General features: G+C 40.6%; 1 protein-coding gene and 1 long non-coding RNA gene across 4 annotated transcripts in view; one reads left to right on the top strand and one right to left on the bottom strand.

Annotated features, from left to right (window-relative positions):
- The window catches only part of tinc (transmembrane protein tincar), an 88,092-nt gene that overhangs the window by 14,015 nt on the left and 50,687 nt on the right, over positions 1 to 23,390 (bottom strand). For all 3 annotated transcript variants that reach the window (XM_033381048.1, XM_033381053.1, XM_033381050.1), the window contains exons 4-6: positions 10,747 to 11,590; positions 9,697 to 9,812; positions 2,923 to 3,157 (exon numbers count right to left, since the gene is read on the bottom strand). In XM_033381048.1, the coding sequence (XP_033236939.1) occupies positions 2,923 to 3,157; positions 9,697 to 9,812; positions 10,747 to 11,086 (691 nt within the window). In that variant the 5' untranslated portion in view covers positions 11,087 to 11,590. The remainder of the gene's footprint in view (positions 1 to 2,922; positions 3,158 to 9,696; positions 9,813 to 10,746; positions 11,591 to 23,390) is intronic.
- Positions 12,006 to 12,629, top strand: LOC117184270 (uncharacterized). The gene is made up of 2 exons (XR_004469582.1): positions 12,006 to 12,337; positions 12,395 to 12,629. It is a non-coding gene; the product is annotated as an uncharacterized lncRNA (long non-coding RNA).

Raw genomic sequence — 23,390 nt, 5'->3', positions numbered from 1 at the left:
GGGTTTGGTATTTTTGTGGGACTCAGAATGTATCTGGGGGAATTATTTTATAGAGATTTCTCATTGAGAGCTTTCCATGAATAAAATAATTTTTAGAAGCAAAATATTCTTAAATTTGATTCACTGAATTCTTAAAAGAGGTCCTAAAAGAAGTTTTCTTCTTTATTTTGGCGAAAAACTATCTTGAAGGAATATATTTGGTGCTTTCGGGATTTCTGATCCATAGAATGTTCCCCTTAGCAGACCTTTTGGAATTCTATATTTTATATCTTAAAGATCCCTTCCTGTCTCTAGACTTTCCACGGCTTTTGCAGGGCATCCCTGGATTCGTGTTATTTTAACTAATTTCCGCTGCCTTCCAGTTGGTTTAGTTTCTCTTTTTTCTAGTCTGTTCTGTTTGCTGGTTGCCATTAACTGTGGAATTAGTTTACTGTGCTACTGTCACTCCCCTCTCCTCTGGCCACACATGTGAGACTCGTCGATCCGAGTGTACACAAAGCACACACACACAGAGGCAGACAGAGATATATGTATGCACCGAAAGAGGCCTCCTCCTGTTACAGGACTCAGTAGAGTAGCGTCCTGCCTCACTTGCCTACGGGCCAACATTTGCATAGAGTTTTGCGTCGCTTGGGTGCCTTCCGCTGCCTCGGATATTGCCGCCTTTGCCCTCTGTTAATAACATGGCTTATTGCTGGCCATAATGGCCGCACCTCGTTCCCTGTCAACCTGGTTGCTGTTCCTGGTCCTGGTCCTGGTGCTGGTCCTGTTTCTGGCCCTCTGCCTTGTCCTTCTGTGTTCGGTGTTTGCTCCTGCGGTTGTTAGCCTGTGTGCACGCTCGTTCGGTTGTGTTTTTGTTTGTCGAGCGGTCATGCATACCATATCGTAGTACCTCGTACTGCGCACACACACACACACACACACACACACACAAATATGTATTGTAGATGTTTGGCTAGCAGATTTCCCCAGCGATTGCCTTTGAAGCTGTTTCTCTTTCTCCTTCTGCTGCTGCTGCTGGTGCTCCGCCTTCTGCTGCTGCTTCTGCTGCGCCTCTTACTGCTGCTGCTCCTCCTCCTCCTCCTGCTATATATACTTTTTTTTGTTCTTCTCCCTCCCTCACACATACATATTCCCACAAGCTCACTTTGTTAACCGTCCTTCAGAGCATCCTAAACACATCTTGGTTAAACAGTAAGTGCCGTGTGTCCCTGCCATATGGAGAATATGGAGAGTAAATGTATTTAAATTGAAAGCACAAAGCTTTCGTTTATTTCAGGCACACAAATAATTTAATTAAAATGCAGAATGGCAAACGTAACAGCAAAATTGATTGCATCAACAAAGGCAAATTATTATGATTGATTTTGCAGGCCCTGGCAGCAGGCACTGGCAGGCCTCTGTTTCACATGCATCATTCTGCAGTCTGTTGTTGGGTCGTAGGTCGGTTTAATAGTTGTCATCATTGTCATTGTGTGTGGGGGTGGGGGGGAGAGGGGCCATCAACGCCATCATCAATATGACAATGTACCACGCGGCGTATGGCAGGACAGACACAACAATGAAGCTGAGGATAACTGCAATCCTCTCGCCAGGCAACAATGCGACCCCACACTCCTCTGTCCCTCTCCCTCTCTCCACCTGCAATCATCATTCCCCAACAATACTTTACCTATAGTTGTGCTCCATCCATCTACCATTCCTGCCTCCTTGCAATCCCCTGTGGAGCTCTTCTGCTCCCTCTTTCTGTCTCTCAGGAAGTGCATAATCGAAATGCAATAAAAATAGTTCACCAAGAATGCAAGCAGTCGTGCATTGAGACTATAGGGTTACCCTGCTGCTGGGGTTTATTTAAAGACTTTTGTAGTTTTATAGAGCCTGATTGTGTTTGCAAAATAAAACGTGTTCATAGATGTTAAAAAAAGACAGCGAACCGTAGGCAGCAAAATAAGGTGCCGTTCTTTTATGCGCAGCGAGCGAGAGTAAACCACAGAGACGAAGACTTAACCGAGTGTATGGCGAGCTGTTGTTGTTGTTGCTAAGAGCGCATTAGAATACAGAAATTGCGAGATCGACAGCCGAGTATCGAACCAGTGCAGTGAGACAGCAACAACAATGCAAGCAGCGAAGCTCTCTCTCTAATTTTCGTGCCCGACAAACAGCAAAACTGTTGCTGCCGAGAGAGTGCTGAAATGGAAGCTATTGCGAGGGAGTGTGCCTAACGTGAGAGGATCGACGCTAAAAAGAGCAGTGACAGAATGAAACAGCAACAGCAACGAAACAGCGACGCAATGCAGTCCGAGGAAGAAGCATAAATATAAAGCAACAACAACTATGTAAGTTTCGAAGCGTCTCTCTTTTCCTCATTGCTGACAAACTGTAAAGCTGTTGTTGCCGAGAGAGCGATGGAATGGAAGCCACTGCAAGAGAGTGAGTTTTTATTGCATGCTAGCAGCACTGCAGAGATCAAGAGATAAGAGGAATTCGACTGCACTGTAGGCAAAATACATGCAAAAATGCAAGCACAGTGGAGAATACAGATAAATGTGCACAGCAAATTCAAGGCATGTCCGATCGTGTTGGTTTTCATTAGTAACATTAAAATAATGCTCCTCCCTCGGTTATTCCTTCTACAGTGCCACAAAAATAACCCTCTGCTTGTCATACCCATCTCCAAAAAAGACACACTCGGTACCCTCTTGTTTTTTTTGGAATGACGGCCATAAAAAAGTACCGGAGATGCAACAACAGTGGCGGCATCCTCTCGCTGCATACTTAAACATTTCCGTTTCTGTTGCATGCCCCTCTGTGTGGGTGACTTTTCTTTATACCCCCCAGGAGCTGCCACACACAACAAATGTATTGTGCGCCGGGTTCGGTTCGGTTCGGTTCGGTGTCGGTCTATTAATTATGCTCACTCACCTTTCGGCAACAGTCCGTTCTCGATGATGCGTGCCTCGAGCAGCAGCCGCGGCAGCAGCAAACAAAGAGCAATCAGGATATGGACAAAGGCCGCCGTCGGTCCGCCGTGTGTCCACAGGGCACGCAACGTGCCGCCGCGTGACTCCTCCTCGAGTCCGTCGTGGGGGGCCAGAGTGCAGCGTCGCTCCCTGGCGCCAGTGGCCAATTTAATGCCGTCGTTTGCCAAGTTGCCAACCTGTCAAGAAGTCAACCAAACAATTTTGGGGGATTATTAAATGGAAAAATATAGTTGGTTCACTGGAGTGTGCCAAAAAAAACTGTTCATATATTCATTTGCCAGCTGGAAAAGATATGCACATGGGGGGAGGGGGGTAGGAGCCTGCTCTGCCGTTTCCTTGATCCATCGCTGGGCCAGCCCCAAGAGCGGAAATTGAAATTTTCTCAAGAGTATGCTCTACTTCCGGGAAAAATGTAATTTATTGCTCTATCAGAGGGACTTTAATAACCGTTCATTTTGTTGTTGGAAAAATGAACAAATAATTTAGTTTTCATGCAATTTATTTTCCCGAAATTTTCGATTTTAATCACAGTTTCGCTTTTAGGCATGAAAGCCCTATTGAACACGTGTGTGGGTATCCAATGGGGCTTTCATTATTTATTCTCTGTTTCAACTAAATGGTGGATTTTTCTCATTTATTTTGGCGGTTTTACCGAATGCTTTTGGCACATGCAGAATATGTTGCTTTTGTTTCAATTTATAAATTATTTTTAAATTTTCTAATTGAATAAATGATACTTTTTCAATAATAGTTAACAAAAATTGTATTTGAAATACAATCAAAGCTGCATGTGAATCGGAAATGACACAATTTTCATTTGCGGTGACATGGCCAGGGGCATATTTTAATAGAGAGACGAAGAGACTATATTTTTCTGGCTATTTTGTTACAAAAAAAAATACTTTCCCTCCCTCTTTAAGCTTTTAAATCCCTTAAAAATACCAAAAACTGCCTTTCCTTAGAAGAATTTATATTTAAAGAACGAAAACCATCCCTAGAAATAGGGACAAACTTAAGTTGGAAACCTCTAAACTATATGAATTGTAAAAAGCCTTGGAATACCACACAAAAAAGAATTCCTTGAAAGTTTAGAGAGCCTCTTTTAAGATTTAGAATCCCTTAAAAACCTAAGAACTGCCCTTCCTTGGAAGAATTTATATTTAAAGAACGAAAACCATCCCTAGAAATAGGGACAAACTTAAGTTGGAAACCTCTAAACTATATGAATTGTAAAAAGCCTTGGAATACCACACAAAAAATAATTCCTTGAAAGTTTAGAGAGCCTCTTTTAAGATTTAGAATCCCTTAAAAACCTACGAACTGCCCTTCCTTGGAAGAATTTAAGTTTTAAGAACGAAAAACATCCCTAGAAATAGGGACAACCTTTAGTTGGAAAGCCCTTAACTATAAGAATTGTATAAAGACTTGGAAGACCACAAAACAGAATGAAATCAACAGCAGAACTAACAAATATTCAATGTTCGATAAGTAAACACATTCTCATTCGTTGCCAAACCTCAACATTAAAATAATGCTTTACTTTATTGTGCAATATATGTAGATTACTCCAACTGGAACTCTCTTTGGTTATTCCCAAGAATCAATAATCCAAAGCCAAAGCCACAAACTACTCAATTATTCGTAGTTTGCCAACGACTTCAGGGCAGTCAAATGATATCGCACAGACACAGGATTTTCATCAATACTGTTAGCATAATTATTATCTTACCCTCCAGCTTGAATCAATGTAAATTAGTGAGCCAATCAATCTTCATTCTCTGGGCAATACAATCGGTTTAAATTACTGCCCCTTTACTGCCATTTGTGGCAGGTTCTACTCGAATTTTGTTGCATAAATTACACCCAAAAATGCATAAATCATAGATGAGCAACAGGCAGTACAGCACTAGAGTCCTGTCAAAGAGTTGAGATATCTCTCAACCATTGAGGCTGACCACACCACAGATTTGTTGGTGACCCCTCTGGCCTCTGGGGCAATTAATATAAAAGTTATACAACAACAAAATCCTGAAAAATATAAAGAGTACGTGGTTTTTTTGAATGCATTTTTTATGAGCATAAAAAATGGCAAACACATCGCGATTTGATAGAGGAAGACACAAAAAGGCGTTGCGCATACGACGCGTTGGCGCATAAACAACACAGCACAAAAACGGGGAATATTTTTGCACGTGACAAATGGCAAAATGAAATATTTATATATACAAGCGTATATCCCATATATAAATCCTGTCGAGGATACACTTGCGCACTCTATAGAACATAAAAATCACGTGCAACATACATATATAAATAAATGCGAGCTGTCGGGCTTTTAAATTAAAAACAAGGGGGAACCCAGGCCTCAGGCGAGTGAATCGACAATGGGAATACCCCATACGGACGCTGGTAATTTTTTCCAATATTTTCCAAGAGTTTAGAGAGGTGTCCCGAGGAGTGCTTAGCCCGAGAGATGCTCATCTAGACGTCTCACAAGTACCCCTTATGTTTCCAGTTTCTTTCGTATAGAATATACCCTTTAAATATCCCACCAAGTACCGGGTAAAACAAGCAGACATCAGCATGATGAAGGAGCCACATTCGGAGCCGGTTGAGTGCCAGGAGTAGAGGGGTAGAGGAGCAGGAGCCCCGACCAGGAGCATCGGCAGCTGCAAATGGTTCACTTTGTTTGGCTTGCTCGGGTTTTTGGCTCTGGCTCTGGCGCTCTTCTTCTTCTTTTTTTGGTTTCGCTTCGTTTCGTGCAGCAACAATGATTGCAATTTGCAAAAAGGGAAAATGCATTTGAAGTGCATGCGTGGCGGTGCACAAAGGGGGGGGCGGTGGAGCTGCAGGGAGTGCGGGTAAGTGGAAAAACCCAGCAAGATAATGCATTTAAATGTGCCAGAGCATTTCGCGGTTTTTTCACTGACGGCGAATGAACTCAACCTCCAACCAGGCCCCCAAATGAAGCTCCTATCTGTCTCTCCCTCTCATCATTTTCCATATGTCAGAGACTGCCTGAGGCTAACCCCTCATTAGCCCCTATTCAAAGCAGTACACCTTGGGGGGTAGGGTGGCTTTACCTTTTTCTAACATTTATTCTGGAATTAAGCGACATGCAAAAATATTTTGCATATTTATTCTAGAAACACTACTGGTAGCTTTTGTTTCGAAATAAAATTCGGCTTCAAAATATTCATCTACATTTATAAACCTTAGAGAATTTGTGGGAATATTTTGTAGGGAGAAAAATGTGGCAAAAGTTTATATTTTTATACAACAAACATTAAAAAAAAATGTCAAATTTTATATACAAATTTTCAAAGAGAGTTCTAAGCCTTTGAGGGATATAATTTTCCAACATTTGGGAGTTCTTCTACATAAAAAACTGTAAAAATAATCCAGAAGATTATTCCCAATTATTCCAAAAATCCAAATAATTATGTGACAAAAAATGATGCAATAAAAGATTATTTATTTATTTGCAAAAATGTAAGTTGAAAAAAAATAATAGAAATAAATATTAACATTAACATTCATTCCATTAACAAAAAACTCTCTTCAAAAGTCCCGAAAATTTAAAAAAAATGTTAAATTTTATATGATAATATTCATAAACTCTTGAAGCATATAATTTTCCAGCATTTGGGATCTTTTCTACATACAAAACTGTACAAATAATCCAGAAGATTATTCCCAAAAATCCAAATAATTATGTGGCAAGCAATAAACGATTATAAATACATTTTTTCTTAAAGAAATACCCTTTAAAAATGTTTTCTTTATACAAATTATCTTCTAAAAATAATTCTTTCAAACAATTAACAAAAAACTCTCTTCAAAAGTCGCCCAAATTCTCTCCTAACCTCCTCTAACGCACTGTGGCATGTGATATCTTGTGTGCCACATACTAGTTTTCCACTTTGATGCACCTGCCACACCAGCCAATGCTGGGTTAACCGATTCGTTACGTCTATTCCCCTGACATTTAATGCGGTTATCCAGACATGTCCCCCCCGACCACTCTCCACTCTCCACTCTGCACTCCCCATTCAGCGTTTCCCCAGTCTATTCCTATTCTCTATCTTTATTCGTTTAATTTCGAATGCTGTGCAAATATAAAAGTCGCAAAGTTTTCGTACATGGGGGGCTGTGTGTGACAATTGGAGCCATTCTCTTTCTCCTCTGTGGCTCCCCGTGATGGTTTCTGCCTTATCGGTTGCCACTGCCACACCATGGGCGTAATTGCGTCTGTACTGCTAAAAACTAAGCAAAAACTATGCAATACATTCCTGTTTCCTGCTGTTTTTGTCTGGAGTCTGGGGTCTGGGGTCTGGGGTTTCCATGGGGCTTTCGTGGGGGTCTGGTCTGGTCTGGTCTGGTCTCGCCTCGATAGCCACGCCTCAATGGTCAATGTTGGGATTTCAGTTTTGCAATTGCAAATGACGACGACGATGATGATGTTGTTGTTTCTGTCTTTTATTAAACGTTCACCGACGTGTGATGAACGTCTCTCTCTCTCTCCATCTCTGTCCCTCGTTGGCGGTCTGCGGATTCCCCTTCCCATTCCCCCTCTCTCTCTCTCACTCTCTCTCTTTCTCTGTGGCGGTCTGTCTGGTCGCTGACTGATAGCCGCCAGCCTTTGGACGGTTTATTCACCGACTTTTGTCCTTCCTGCCTGCTGCCTGCCTGCCTGCCTGGTTCGTTGTCGCTTTTGTGGTTATTTGGCCAATGGGAAAAATTGCATGCCACTATTTGCATACAATTTGTATACCCTTTTTGGTGGTTTCAAAAAGTTTGCCAAATAGATTTCCGTGATCTGTCAAACGAGTAAACTCGTCAGAAAGTGCATTTCCATTGCAAATTGTTGAATAAATGAGGCTTTTGTGGTATGGATTTTTGTTAGACTATTCGGAAACGTTGAAACCTTCTTTTAAAAGGTGTTAAATCCTCTTCCAATGGAAATATGAGCCATAAAATACGTTCTCTTTGAGATCTTCAAATGAATATCCATATTTTTTCGATTGGAAATTTATTAGAAAGCCGAAACCCCTTTAAAAAATGATAATTCATTCGAATTTAGAGTCGTAAGTGAGATATATCTCATATATATGGCTCATTTTAGTTCAAAAACAACCCCTAAAAAGGTTTTTAAAAGACTATTTCATTGTCGAACTATAGGTTTCTATAATCTGTTAAAGAACATCAAGTTTTTTCCTAATAGAAATAGGTTTTAAAAAATTCTGGCATCAAATAATTCCGGATTACTTCAATGGGTCAAACATATCAGTTTAAGCGCTATTAAATGAGTTAAAACACACAAAATTAATGATCTTGTCGACACACATTAAAAACTTGTTGTTTTTTGGTACCAAAACATGTTCCAGGCAAGGGCTCTTCAAAACTTGTTTGCACATGCGAAAAATACCCTAACCGTGTCTCTCTCCCTCTCTCAAAAGCCATAATGAACTACTGTTTTTGGCGGTACAGGACACACACACTTAATGGAATTATGCATTTGGACAAGAGGAAGGGGGGGTGGAGGGGGGAGGCCTGCCAGACTCTTCCTGTGATAGGATCTATGGTCTATGGTCAGTAGTTGGCTGTCACATTCAATGGCGGTACCCAAAGCCAATCTCAGACCCAATCCTTTTTCCTCCCCAACGCACACACACACACACACACACACGTGGTCTTTCCTTTCATTTGGTTCTTGTTTTTAAAACAAGCCAATTATTTGTGAAAACTTTCACAGAGAGAGGGAGAGAGAGAGACATGTCCTGTGTCCCATCTTTTCCTCTTTTTAAGTGGCTTTCAACAGGACGTGTGTGTGTGTGTGTGTGTCTGTACGGTACATATGTACAGGAGTAAATGCCATTTGTTGGCTATCGTATTTTTGTTTGTTTTCTATCGAGCTTTTGTGCCCCATCATCATCTGCCATACAGTTTATAGATGGATGATAAATAAACTATACAAAAACCACAAACACAGCCATCAGATATATGCATATACATATATATAAAATTGTTAAAGGAAAGGATCTGCAGGAAGTATAGGTTTGGTCATCAGACGTTCGAGAGGGGGTGGCAGGGGTAGATATGAGAGAGAAAAAGCCATAATTGCATTTATTATGCTGATAAAAGCAGAGACACTAACAGCCAAACGGAGCGGAGCACGGCAGAGAGAGAGAGAGAGAGAGAGGCAGGGGGCAGGACAGGACATACACAGGACACTCACTGAGTGCAGCCAGGCTAAAGGATAACCAACGCAGTTGCCAGACAACGAGACTACGAGTGTCCATGTGTGTCCTCTGTCTGTGTGTGTGTGTGTGTGCTGTGTGCTCTGTCAGCCATTTTGTGAATGCTGCAATGCAAAGGACCCGCAACGTATGCTATGCTGCTGCTCCTCCGGCTCCTCTGGCTCCTGCTGATGCTGTTTTTGTTTGCAAATAAATTTAATAACGACGAATAATGCCACTAAAAATAATTCACAGAGAGCGAGAGAGAGACAAAGGAGCTAGGGGACCGGCAATATGGAGCACCACCGGAGAGACAACAAAAAAAATTTAATTATTGAGTGCAGCCACACACACACACACACAAATATGCAGCCAAAGGACAAAGGACTCTCCCCACAGGGGTACCGAGTTAATTATTGCTGGGTCGGGCCTCATGATCCCAGTTTAAAACCATTTGAAACAAACAAAAAACTCACCTTAAACACCGCCGAAGTGAAGAATACTGGAAGCAGTATGAATACCACGCCAGAGAGCACTATCTGTAGATTCAATTCCGCCACGGGCTCAATTTTCCAGGGTATCAGCGAGCAGCCTACGGAAATGGGTACAGGAAATTGTTAGAAAAATACCGGAAAGAAGGAAACTTTTTGCATAGCACCTAGAATTTTAAAGACAGGTTGCTCATATTTGGTAGAATCAAATATATTGGGTTTATACACCTAAATTTCAAAAATTATTATAATCGGATAATTTTAAAATTAAAAACTCTGAAAAGTACACAAAATTCCCTCATGGTTTCTAGGTTATAACCTGAAATGTAGGTATTCTTCCTTTTTTGAATTCTCTCAACGATTAAACATGCATAGCACCTAAGAATTTAAAGATAGGCTGCTCTTTTTTGCTAGAATCAAAATTATTATAGTCGGATAATTTTAACATTAAAAACTCTGAAAAGTACACAAAATTCCCTTAAGTTTTCTAGGTAATAACATTAAATGTAGGTATCCTTCATTTGTGTAGAATTCCGATAGACTTAAGATGGTTTGGAACCTACTTAAGTTCGAATATAACTAATTTATACTTTCAAAAATTCGAAAACTATACTAGAGGTTCTGAAAAACATATATTTAATCCTGCAATGAAGGTATCCTTAGCTTCGGTAGCATTCCGATAGACTTAAGATGGTTTGGCGGCTCTTTAAGTTCTCATATAACTAATTTGTACTTTCAAAATTTCGAAACTTGTACTAAAGGCTACGAAAAACAGATATCTTACTGAATAAAGTTTTCCGAATAATATTTAAATATTAATTAAAGTTTCCAATAAAATTATTCCCTATCCAAGGATCTCCTAAACTCCTAAATTCCTATTAAAACCCCAATAAATCAAACAATATTCCATCTTCAACGAAGAAACATATTAAACCACAAACTATTATTGTATAACAAATGCACAGATGCAACTAATGTGGCAATCGTGTGTCTTGCCACACAAAGGATGGAAGGTTTATTTAGTGTACTACTCACCCAAGAACCTGTAGGCTCCATGCATGGCCAGATATCCCTGGAAGAGGGTGAGCAGGACACCGTACCAGATCGACCAGAGCGAATTCAGATGCAGATAGCTGCCTGAGTCGTGACCAGAATGCTGCAGATTGGTGTAGCGACTCTGGTGGCGCTTCGATTTGATGTACTTGGCCTGCAGCTGCTGCTGCTGCTGGGTGAGGCTGCTGCTGGTGGCTGTGGTGGCATTGGTGAGCACCGAGTTGCACATGCTCGAGTTGAGGCTGCCACCGCCGCCCCCTCCACCGCTGCCTCCTCCAGCGTTGGAGCCGGAGCCTGCACCATGATGATGCTTTCCACCCATTTTTTTTCGCTCTATAGAGGATTTCCTTTGTTTGTCTTTCACTCCTTTCGATGACACTCTTTTGTTGTATATTCCTACGGTTGTTGTTGTTGTTGTTGTTGCTGTTGCTGTGTTTTTGTGGCTCTTTCCACGCGACAACAAATAATGTTGACAATCAATTTCTGGCTGACTGTCTGTCTATCTCCTCTATGGTAGGAGGTCTTCTCGTATTTGTATTGATTTTGTATTGATTTTGCTCGTTGATTTTCTATTTACTCAAGAGCTGCTTTTCCTGATGATGATTTCCCGGCTGCTGCTGCTGCTGTAGCTGCTGCTCATTGTTTTTCCCCTTTCCCACTCCTACTCCCCGGTCGGCTGTTGTCGCGGATAATATTTGCTCGCTGATATGGCTCATTATAGTAGCATCGTCCGACGATTCTGTTTGCTGGCGCATATTTGTGGAGACTCCACCTCCAGCCGCCTCTAGCCTTGATTGCCGCTGATTTGATGATGCGACGACAAAGACTGCAACGACACAGAGCACAGGGGAAACGTGTGAATTAGAGAATCAGTTGTGGGCGCACAAACAAATAAAACAATTGATAGGTGGGATAGGCATACAATAGAGATTGATACCCTATACTGGTAAGGAAAGGCAAATATAAAGAAACAATTTATTTCATGATAAGACTATAGGGTGGCAGCCGCCTGCTAAAATTATAAAATATTATCCGCTCCTCTTTCTCTCTTGCCGCTCTCATTTTACGCTCAGCACAATTGAGAGCGAGCGCTTTGACGAGAGAGAGAACGAAGTTTGTACCGAGCAAAAAAAAAGACCCCAGACGACAGCACGTAGCGGCTCACTAGCACGCGCCGATATGAGTCAAATTTGTATGAAATAAAGAGAGAGACAGAACTGTAACAAATGAGCAGATCAAGTAGGCCTGGAGAATTGTGTTTTCGGCATGTCAGTATTATTTAACTAGGAAATAGTCAGTCGGAGCTCAACACTGAAGTGAAAGGATAGTTTCTGGATAGTCGGCTCGCCTGGAGACGTATCAGTTCCAGGCATGGGCAGGTACACCGGACTTCCAGTAGCTCCGGATTCCATTGATTGTACAGAAGAATGCAACTGGTAACGCAGCTCCCCTTCAGCATATAGCTGAGATCTCTTTGGATAGGCGCTGAGCCGGCATACAAACAGCTGTAGGTACGTAAATTCGCCAACGCTATCAATAAATGACAAAATTTCTGGAAACAGCATGGCCTTCTGTAAGTATCTCCGCGTAATAGCTGTCCAGCAACTTCTCAACTTTATAATGCTTGTAGAGACCAGTACCAGGCAACAGAAAAGAGGCCCAGCAAACCACGCAACACTTGGACTATCCCTTCGTACTGCTTTCACTTGCAGAAGTGCTCTCCCTACTAGTGAGCTCTGCCTCGCTCCAACGATGTTCACTTCAGGTGCAAAAGTGATAAAGCTACTACACACATCAAACACAAAGGCACAGAATATACCGATTCTGTAACCCAAATATATTTCCTTTATGATTCGTTGCAAAAAGGGGGTTTTTTTTAGTAGGGAGTCCACATGTATAGAAACAACACGCATGTTTAGAAACATTCAGAAACATAACAGCCGAGTAAACTCTCTTCTTCGTTCTTTTTGGCGGCATACGATCTCAGTTTTATTTCCATTCCTTCAATCTCCCCCTCCCCTCGCACTGAAAGTCACTGCACTGCTATTTAATGTTCTGCCAGAGCGAACGAGAGAGCAATACAACAACTAAATAGCTGCATTCTGCCTACAAGAATATTTCTCTGCCGACGCGCAGCCGTCGCCTTCGGCTGCCAAGTCGTGGACATGCATGGACTTGCAAGGCAGAGAGCATAGCCCATCAAGTGTGAGGGTGAGGTTTTTATGAGAAAAACTCGTATTAGTCATGGAGATAATTTCCGGGTAATTTTTGTGTGTTTGCAACGAATTTTCTTTATTTGAAACATCCTTAATGAGGATTCTTAAAGAGGCTACTGCCAGGGCCCTAATGCTCCTACTTCTCTCCCTTAGGCACACATTCATTGTCATTCATTCCACACCTCCTATAGAACCTATACACCCTTTCAGACCCTACCAATCACAGGGTATAATCAGATCGCACAATTAAAACAAATCCTCTTATAAACCGATAAATATATCACTCTGTTTGTGTTAAATATTAGATTATATACATATTTAGGGAGGCAGACGACAATTATCAATTTGTAAAGCGCTTTAAAAATTCATCAGAATTGAACAACACACTTAAACACATGAATTATTTAAATGGCGAAAGAGCGCAAATCCAAGCCGTATTTTAATTAGTCGATGGAGTGGCAGAGAGACTGTGGCCGAGACTGGCTGGCCAATGGCCAATGGCCAAATTGACGCGCTCAAATTGGCAACAATTTAAACAAGATTACAACTGGCAAATGGATGAGAGGATTGGGGATTGTCGATGGGGGGATGAAAACTATAAATCAATCCTCAGGGGGTGGTGCAGGAAGTAGAAGCTGGACGGCGGCCATGCGGTGTCTGTAAACCAATTTGGCACACAGGAGTCGCCAGAGTTGTCACTGTTGCTGTTGCTGTTGCTGTTGCTGTTGCAGGGTTGCCTTTGGGGTGTTGCTGGGTGGCTCTGGGGTGTTGCAGTGTTGCTTTTGGGTGTTGCCGCGCTGTCGCATAATTAAGGCAACGCGCGAGTGGCAGACAGACACAAATGCGATTCGAGGGAGCGGAGTGGCAGACAGACAGAAAAGGAGGTGCCTCCAGGGAGGTGGGTCTTTGTCTGGGGCCCTTGTTTAATGCGTTGCGTCTCGCCTCGCCTCGCCTCGAGTTCTGCCACATTGGAGGCAACATAATTATAGGCCATAGACACACACACGCACACAAAGAGAGCGGAAAAGGAGTATGTGTGAGTGTGTGGCAGGTAAACTATTTGCAGCTTTGCGTGTTGCAGTGTTGCAACAAAACATGTGTAGCGGAACCGTTAACACTGATGCGGCAGCGGCAGCGGCAGCGGCGACTGCCTTTCAACAAAATGTTGCGTTTTGTTCAACACCACCGCAAGAGAGAGAGAAAGAGAGAGTTGGATGTTGCCCCAAAGGGAAAACGCAATTTTCTTGCCTCTTTGGTCGGCCGCTCCGCCGCCTCCTTCTCTGCTTTTTGTTATGCAAAAATAATAAAATGTTTGCAATTTGTTCGAGTCCCTCTACGGTATTTGTAATTAAAAAGTGTTGCACACAGAATGCCAGAGAGGGAGAGGGAGAAAGTTTTATACAAATGTGCAACCATGCTCAATGCTCCATGCTCTTTTTTACAGCCGCTTTGTACTCCTCTAGGTCCAGTAATTGACACGATTTAATTGATAATTGCTGTTGTACGGAATGAATGTAAATACCACGTCAATGGCCCTCGGCACTTGCCAAAATGGCCACGCAATCGGACAGGGTTTATCCCTTAAGCGATACTTATCGATATGCCATGGATATCTGATGGTTTTTATGATTGTGATATGAATTTTTGGAGGATAATGGGGCTTGGTATGAATGTGTGTGGATTGGTGGAGAAAATTAAGCCTGAGGAGCATATATTTTTTGAGTGGAGATATTTCAAGAGTAAAGCAGTTCGAAATCAAGCAAGAAACGATTATGAAAAGGTTAGGAATCGGTTATAAATCGGTTGCGAATCGTTTATGTATCGTTTACTACCGAAATACTTTGTAGTCTCGGGTTTAAATCAATCATAAATCGGTTAGAAAACGATTATAGCCGATAAACCTTGTAGTTTCGAGTTGAAGTCAATTCTGAGTCAGTCATGAATAGGTTATGAATCGGTTACGAATCGGTTTTGAGTCTGTTATAGTCGATATACTTTGTAGTTTCGGGTTTAAATCAATACTGACTCGGCTACGAAATGGTTGCGATTAAACCCGATATACCTTGTAGTTTCAACTGGAAATCTAGCAAGAATCGATTAAGAATCGGTTATTAATCGGTTACGAATCGGTTATAGCCGCCGGATCACTTTTGTATACTTTATTAATGAATCATTTAAAAATCTTATGAAAACTTAGTTGAAATGTGTAGACATATGTTTTAAAACCACTTGGAAAGATGTTAAATCGATTACAAATCGATTATGAGTGAAAAACTCTGTTATTTCTGCACAATAAATTCTGCATAGATTTATTAAAGCTGAATATATAATTTCTCACAATGCAATTCGCTTCCAAAGCAGAATGAGTGGCTTAGGGGACGAATTTTCATAAGTTTTCAACGTTTTAAAGACCAAAAATACTTTCGAGGCAGTCAAACGATTGTCTTATTGCATTACTGGTAGATGTGCATGTCGCTTTCTACACACCAAAACTTTCAGCAAGGAAATTGCAAACAATTTTGCCAGCAGTTGAGGTGTCAATTCGTGCACTGACATCTGCCATAAGACGACAGGCCAGGCACTTGTCAAGACACACTTGTCCTGCCGACAAACTGTTACCAAATTCAGGGACACAGAAACAATCAACAGAATTGTAGAACGCACTTCCCCAGACAGCAGGAAGACCTTATCCTATCAGTGGAGTCCCCCCCTCACAGCTAAGACCTGTTCCGTTTGCTGTACTCGTGCTGGGGGCTCACATGTTGATATTAATTTTATGTTAATTACAATCTTCACAAGACTGTGTTTGTCTCCCCTGCAGAGGCATTCTGTTTCATGTGCGAGAGTCGAGTCCCCTGGAATCCAAGGGCCATGTGGCAGTGTCTCCAAGGGAAATGGAGGGTGGTTAATGGGCTTTCCTTCTGGATTTGCTTCCCTTTTCCTTGACGCATACTCGACATCAGATTAGCCCGGCCGCAGAAGTCATAAATGCAGATGTTTACATTTCTTTTTCCCCTCCTTTGGCTGTTTCTTTGTCTTTCAGAGCCAGGACTTTATATCCTTGGGGCAATTTGTCGCGTTCGCACGACTTTTACGCAAATGAAACAGCCACTTTATGGCATCCAGTTGTCTCCCTAGAATTTTCTTTTTGCGAGTCATGGCGTAAAATTAAAATGCTTTCCCCACACTCCCCCCACTGCCCCACTGCCTGCTAATGCAAATTAAAAACTTCACTCAACTGCATTTATTTGGTTAACATAGTTCTGCCACCCGCCCCACCCGCCCCTATCCTGGGGCGACCTTCTCTGTGACTCATTCGCAGACGCCACTCCACATTGCCCCCCAAAAAAAACAAAGAAAAGAAGAAAAAAAAAAGAGAAGACAAAATATGCTAAATGGCACTTGGCACCCTGCTGCTACCCCCATTTTCTAACATTATGCCTGTGGCATGCTCAAGTGGCTGCCACACTCCAAGCTAATTTATATGGCAGCTTCTTTCTTTCTTTCCACTTCATTTGTTTTCCACAAAAAAACATTCCTGTTGTGGTTCCGTTCTCTCAAATTTGGTGCTGACCAAAGCAAAAGGCTTTTGCAAAGAGTTGCACAAACACAAACACAGCTGCCCCATGCCGCATGCCGCATGCCGCATGCACTTTTCATTTTAGATGCTTTAGATATTTATTCAGCAGGACTCAAAATGTTGCATATTTTCATCATTTGATTTCATCTTTTCTTTGATTTTGTTTTCCATTTGTGCTGGCTCTTTGCTTTCTTTAGTTCGGAGTGGGAGCGTGACAAATGTGTGCAACAACATCCCCCCCTCCCCGCCACCCTCTGTTGCAGCATCGTGACTCACTTTTTAAATGTATTTTCAGCAAAAAGTTGCCAACAATAGACCAAGAAACTGGCAACTGGGAGGGCTATAGTCTTTATAGAGAGGGAGTTTTGGACACAGAGATATCCTGTAAAGGGTATTGGCTGGGTTTACAGGCTTTTTGAAAGCTTCTACGCTTTTCTCTAGGCTCTAGGAAGGGAAAGTTGTTCATACTCTAGAGATATCAGGCATAAAAGTCCTTTTGGAAAGGTTTTTTTTTTTTGGAAGAACTGCGCTTGAGAAGTCCTGCCTCTTGCAGGAAAATGTTTCTCCTAATCTTGTGATATTTTAGAGTATTTTTAGATCATATTTAAAGACATAAATCGACGCAAAGCTTCGAGCTATAACTCAAAAATTATGGTACTACAGATATAGCTGAAATCTCTTAAAGAACTCCTGGAGCTTCGAAGATCCGCTGTTCTAGGTTTTCATCTCTACTTTTCGCTCAGAAGACTCAGCCTGTCATACCCCCCATTTAAGGGGTACAACCAGAGAAGAGGCATTTATTTCTGCATTGGCTGGCAGGAAAAAGTTGTTTTGGGCAAGTTTTAGCAGCGGAAGTAGCAGGAGGGAGCAGGAGGGAGCAGGGGGTCTACACGAGGTCGCACGTTGCTTGTTTTGAATTGGATTTACACATGTGCAGAGTTAATACGTGTTGCCCCATCCAGTGACATTTTTTTTCAATTTCAACTTTCGAAGCGTGGAAAAAAAACGTGCGCCATCTGCAAAAAATACGTTGCCTACTTTTCAGCGGTACAAAATAATCCCCTGGCTAAAAAATGGCAATTTATTTTGATTTATAATCCAAGAAAATATACAAAAATAATTAAAAGCGGAAAAACTAATGCCAGTGAGCAAGCCGAGTGGAAAATTGGGTCAGAAAGCTACTAAACCAGGCAACCAGGGCCAGTAAACCCCAAAATCAAACCAAAAATCCCAACAATAATAAAAGGGCCGGATAACAAAATTTATGACGGCAATTAAATTGCGCGACCAGCGGGCAAATAAAATTAAAATAAAACATAATAAACTATAGAAATTAGAATGAAAATCGCATAAAATGGGGAGCGCACAGCGTCTGCATATAAATTATCGTATCGAGTGGGTTTACCAACACTGGCAGGACCCAGGGGGGTGTTGGCAAGCCGCATGCCAACGCTTTATGCGATGTTACCAATGTTTTTGGAAAGCGCTTAAATTGCGTTACTTTCTCCACAGCTGGAGGCGTACGGGGTGGCTTTCTATGCAGTCGAAACAACCCCCTCAGAGGCCTGCATTTGAACCGCTTGCCCTGTAGCCCCTCACGTGTTCCGGGTCGTAAAAATGCCGGGGAATTTATCGCTTTCGAGTGGATTTTTTTGAAGGGGGCGCTAGAACTCTCGACACAAACAACATAGAGGTATGCTACCCTTGCTAGAGGGTAGCATTGATTTTAAAGAGAGGTTTGTCAACCATAAAAATCCTTGATACTAGAGAAAATTTCTTTTTGAAGGTGGGATCTGATTTCTATAGCATATGGATTAAAGTTGGGCACTCTTATACGTTTTTAGCATACAAAAAGGTCTCTTATATAGAGACAAATATGAAATACATCGTTTCAAAAGCGTTCTAATTCAATTCTTTAGAGTTTTCTTGGGAAATCACTCGAAAGACCATTCTTAGCAGAAGAAACAGCTATCTTTTTGAAGATAAGTGAATAAAAATTAATCAATTAAATACTCAGATCGATTAAAGCCAGAATCTGGAGCCCTAAACTGCCTTTGAAACACTTTTGGTGGTCGGAAAGGGTATCCCAAGCTTCGTTACTTAATTAATTGATTTTTCTATGTTTGCTGTTGTTCGATTCTCGTTTGCCGGCTGCTGTTGTAGTTATTGTGGCTGTTTGTTGCTGTTGCATGAGTGGTTTTTGGGCGGGTTCAAACAAAATATTCAAAGCACAAAAAAAACCAACTTTTTGCCGCTCAAGAAAATCGATGAATCCTTCAACAACAACACAGCCCCCTGCCCTCTTCCATTAACGGTCCACACGTACAGGTGGGGTCGCGGGAGGGTGCACCGCCATTTCTCGTATATGGCTCAGGACACGCCACATTAAGCGGCATTTTGTTTTGACATTTCCGCAGGCAGCCAGCCAGGCCCCCAACAAGTCGTTCGTCGTTCGGCATTGCCCACTTTTGTGGGCACGAAAAAAGGGAAAATACCCGCAGAAAGCGAGAAAGAAAACTGGGGGAGGGGGAGGGGGCGGGGGAAAAAGGTTGAAACTGCGCACTTGGCAGAAAACCAGTAGACGAAAGAAAAACCATCGGCTTTCATCAAATGCACACGAAAGGCTGAGCAGCGGGAAAAGCTACACATTTAACAGGGCTTACGTATTTCTTCCAGATGTGTGCGGGACAGGGTATACTCGACTAGGGGAACGATTGGGAAATTATGTAATATAGAAAATTGGTAAGAAATCTATACTTCATTTACACATTCCTTAAGGGAACAATGAGACGGAAAATAGGAAGGAAAATAAGTAGAACCCTCTTCTTTATAATCATTAAACAAATAATTACGTACTAGACGTAACAGATATTCATAAATTTCATGACTTAATGAGAATTCATCAAAAATTGATAAATAAAAATAAATAAAAAATTATAATAAACATAATAAATACATATACAAAAAGAATAATCAAAAATATAAGAAATAATGATACAAAAATACAAAATATAATAATCTTAAAAATAAAAACTGATGTAATTAAATTAAAAAAACACAAAATAAATATAAAAAATAATAATATATAAATATATAATATATATACAAATATAAAATTATATATAAAAATAAATAATAATAGCAATATATAAGAAATAATAATTCTCAATATAGATATAAATATAATTATACAAAAATAATGATGAGCATACAAAAAAAATTATAATTATAAAAAATTTAATTTAAAAAATTTATATAATATTTTGTACAATTCTGTTAAATTATAAATACCATAAGAACATTACAGAATTTTTTTTAGTAATATTTTATTAAAACTGTAAGACAAATGTTAATGTTGAGTAAATAATTTGTTAAACAATTTATAAATGATTAATTAATTTATTATTTTAAACTTGAAGTAAATTGATTATAAATTATATAAAATATACGCTCACATTTTAAGCCGTTTTAGATTCAGTACAAAAAAAGGTAGAAATATTTCAAAGAAATATTCATTAATAAACTTTAACAAATATAATTCATATATCCAGGATATCCTCATAGGATATCTAATTATTCGTTGCTTGAATAAACATTTTCTTTATTCAATTCATTTTTTGTTTTCTACTTTCGTTTTATTTGTATATATTTTTGTATACATATGTATATATTTATTTTGGTTGTGATTATAGCAAGACTTGGGGGTAGCCTTTGCCCATTTCTTGACCAAACAAGAAAACCCCCTCCTGCTTTGACCCTATTCCCAAACGGGGCTCGATTCTAAGCAGTGGCCTGCCTCTCCCTATTGGCCTCATTCCTTGTGGGCCCCCTCTCTGCCTGTCTGTACTTGTCCCTGCAGGCCCTTTCTTCACAATAATTTCCTTTCAATTTCAGTTGCAGATACAAGCGAGGAAAATTGGTTTTTTAATTAAGTCTGAAGTCGGAAGAAAAAGTAGAACTCTATATCACTATGTCCTAGCCCTCTGTTTTCTCTGGCATTCTCTTCTGTTTCTCTGCTATTGACTCTTTTTTTTTTTTTTTAGTTGCCATCAGCAATAAAGCAGAGGCTAACCGACTGACCGATCTATGGGGCCATCAGGGCTTTTCATTTGAGTTGAAAACAAACAGAAAGAGCAATGCGCCGGGAAAAGCTACAAGGAAAATGGAGTACAAGGGGGAGAGTCCTGCCTGCCGCCTGCCGCCTGCTGCCTGGCGCTTCATAATGATTGCATTTTCCAAATGAAAATCAATGTCCTGCCATGACTTTTGGGGCCAAAAAGTATTTTAATTGATTTTGTTTTCTGTGTGCTTGCGTGAGAGGAAAATTGATAAATCTGCTACAAGCATTTCCACTAAAGCCATCAATAAGCTGTTGAATAAATTAACCAGCCGCACAGGATACCAGCTACATTTCTGAAATACTTTGCAGTCAGATGTCAGAGAGCCGTAAAATCCAATAAATTGAAAGCAATTTCAAGTGTTTTTGGCCAAAAAACCACAGCCAACAATTGCAAAATGTTTTCGGGATTTATTTATATGACATTGTCAATTATTTCTCGAGAGAAAAGAACAGAGAGGAATGCATCAATCCATCTTTGCGGGGGGGGGAAATGTGAGACGAAAGCATTTTGTTCGAGGCAGAGAAAAAACTAAAGGACAAAACCGCAGGCCGATAAAGGATCAAGCAGCAGCCAGCCAGCCAGCCAGAAGTGGCAGCAGAATCGACCTCAAGCTTGAAAGCTATTAAAAATTGCACATGCCACATGCCACACATGGCTGCAAAAATTGAGACAGAAACAAAAGAGCAATCAGTCGAGGAGAAAGAAGAAGGTTTCAATTTCACTTAATATCAAAACCACAGGGGGAAAAAAAGGAGCTGGTGGGCTGAGAAGTCTCAAGGATTGAGGATTGCGAGGAGTCCAATGTGGTTGCAGGACTGGAGGGAGGAATGCCCCACTGAATGGCAGGCGAAGTCACTGGTCACTGGTCACTGGTCACAATTCAAAAGGCAAAAAGGCAACAAAGTTGTTGTGCCAACAGGCAGGAGGATGTGCCGGGGGGGGGGGACAACACAAAAGGATAAAAATGCAGGCCACAAATGGCAGCTGCTGCCCCACCCCGGCAGCTCCTTCTAAAGGAAGAAAAACCTAAAGTCAGCAAATCAAATGGCATCCAGATGCCGAGTGCGTTCTGGGGCAGGATTAGGAGTGGCAGTAGGAGAAGCCAACCAAGCCTGCCACATGAATGCCGATAGTTGTCAGAGATTATGACACGAGAATGCCACAAGCAGTCAGGCAGCCGGAGAGAGGGTGAGAGGGTGAGAGAGAGGGCTTTGAGGTTGGAAAAACTTTCAAGCAATGAACACATTTTCGCATATTTGCATAAAACTCGCTGCAAGGATGAAAACTGCAGCTGGAGGGAGGTGCAGGCAGCCATCACTGGGAAGAAGGAGCAATCACTGGCTTGAGGAATATTAAAGGAAAGGAAAGAAATGCCAGAGCAAACTCAAACATGGACATTAAAAATGGGCTTGCACTCTTCTTCTGTTGGCGGTACATCACGAACCATTGATGCACTCTCTTACACGCTCTCTCTCTCTCTCTCTCTCTCTCTCTCTCTGGCATGCCACAGCCCATGTGGCATTGCAATCGCATCTGAAATGCGATTTTCCAAATGGAAATCTTAGTAAAGTGAGAAAAGCGGAAATTGCTCAACGGAAATACATGCAGCAACAGTCTCTCTCCCTCGCTCTCTCCCCCTCTCCCTCTCTCTCTCTCTGTGACATTTCCCTCTTATGAGGATTTCCTGATAGAAAGTTTATTGATGTCATGAATTCTCAAGGAATTGTCCTTAAAGATTTTATCGAGTAGATACAAAAATATTAAAGAATACCTACGATTATATTCTGTATCTTTTTCTGATGCTTTGGATTTTGTATCTTTTTTGGGGGTGCAATAAATTCTTTTATCTTTTCATCCTGTGCATTTTTTTCCATCTTAGGTTTTGTATCTTTTGATGCTTTATATTTTTATGAGGTCTCTCTTTGTCTTTGTATCTTTTTATCTTGAATATATTTATCCTCATTAACCAAACCTTAAATTTCCATATTTAATCTATCCATCTTTTATATCTCTTTTTATAGATCTCCTCGCTATCTATCTTTTATCTATATCTTTCATCTATCTTTATTTGATCTATATATCTATCTCTCTGTTCATCTTTTATCTATCTATCTTTTATCTATCTATCTTTTATCAATCTATCTTTTAACTGTGTATATATCTTGTATCTAAATATCTTGTATCTATCTATCTACATTTTTACCCTCTCAATCTATCAATCATCTATCTATATTGTATCTGTCTATCTTGTATCCATCTCTTTTGTATCTATTTATCTTTTATCTACCTATCTTGTATCTATCTATGTTGTATCTATCCATATTTCATCTATATATCTTGTATCTATCTATCTATCTTGTATTTACCTATCTTGTATCTATCTATGTTGTATCTATCCATCTTTCATTTATATATCTTGTATCTATCTATCTTGTCTCTATCTATCGTTTACCTATCTATCTATCATGTATCTATCTATCTTGTACCTATTAATCTATCTTGTATTTACCTAACTTGTATCTATCTATCTTGTATCTATCCATCATGTATATATCTATCTTTTATCTCTTAATCTATCTTGTATCTATCCATCTTGCAGCTATCCGTCTTGTACATATCCATCTTGTATCTATCTATCTTTGATCTCTCTATCTATCTTTGATACAACTATCCTGTATCCATCTATCTTCAATCCACATTCAGTATCTT

This window comes from Drosophila pseudoobscura, chromosome 2 (genome assembly GCF_009870125.1).
Source record: "Drosophila pseudoobscura strain MV-25-SWS-2005 chromosome 2, UCI_Dpse_MV25, whole genome shotgun sequence".
NCBI lineage: Eukaryota > Metazoa > Arthropoda > Insecta > Diptera > Drosophilidae > Drosophila > Drosophila pseudoobscura.
The sequence above is the reverse complement of the archived record's forward strand: the minus strand, read 5'-3'. Positions and strand labels throughout refer to the sequence as shown.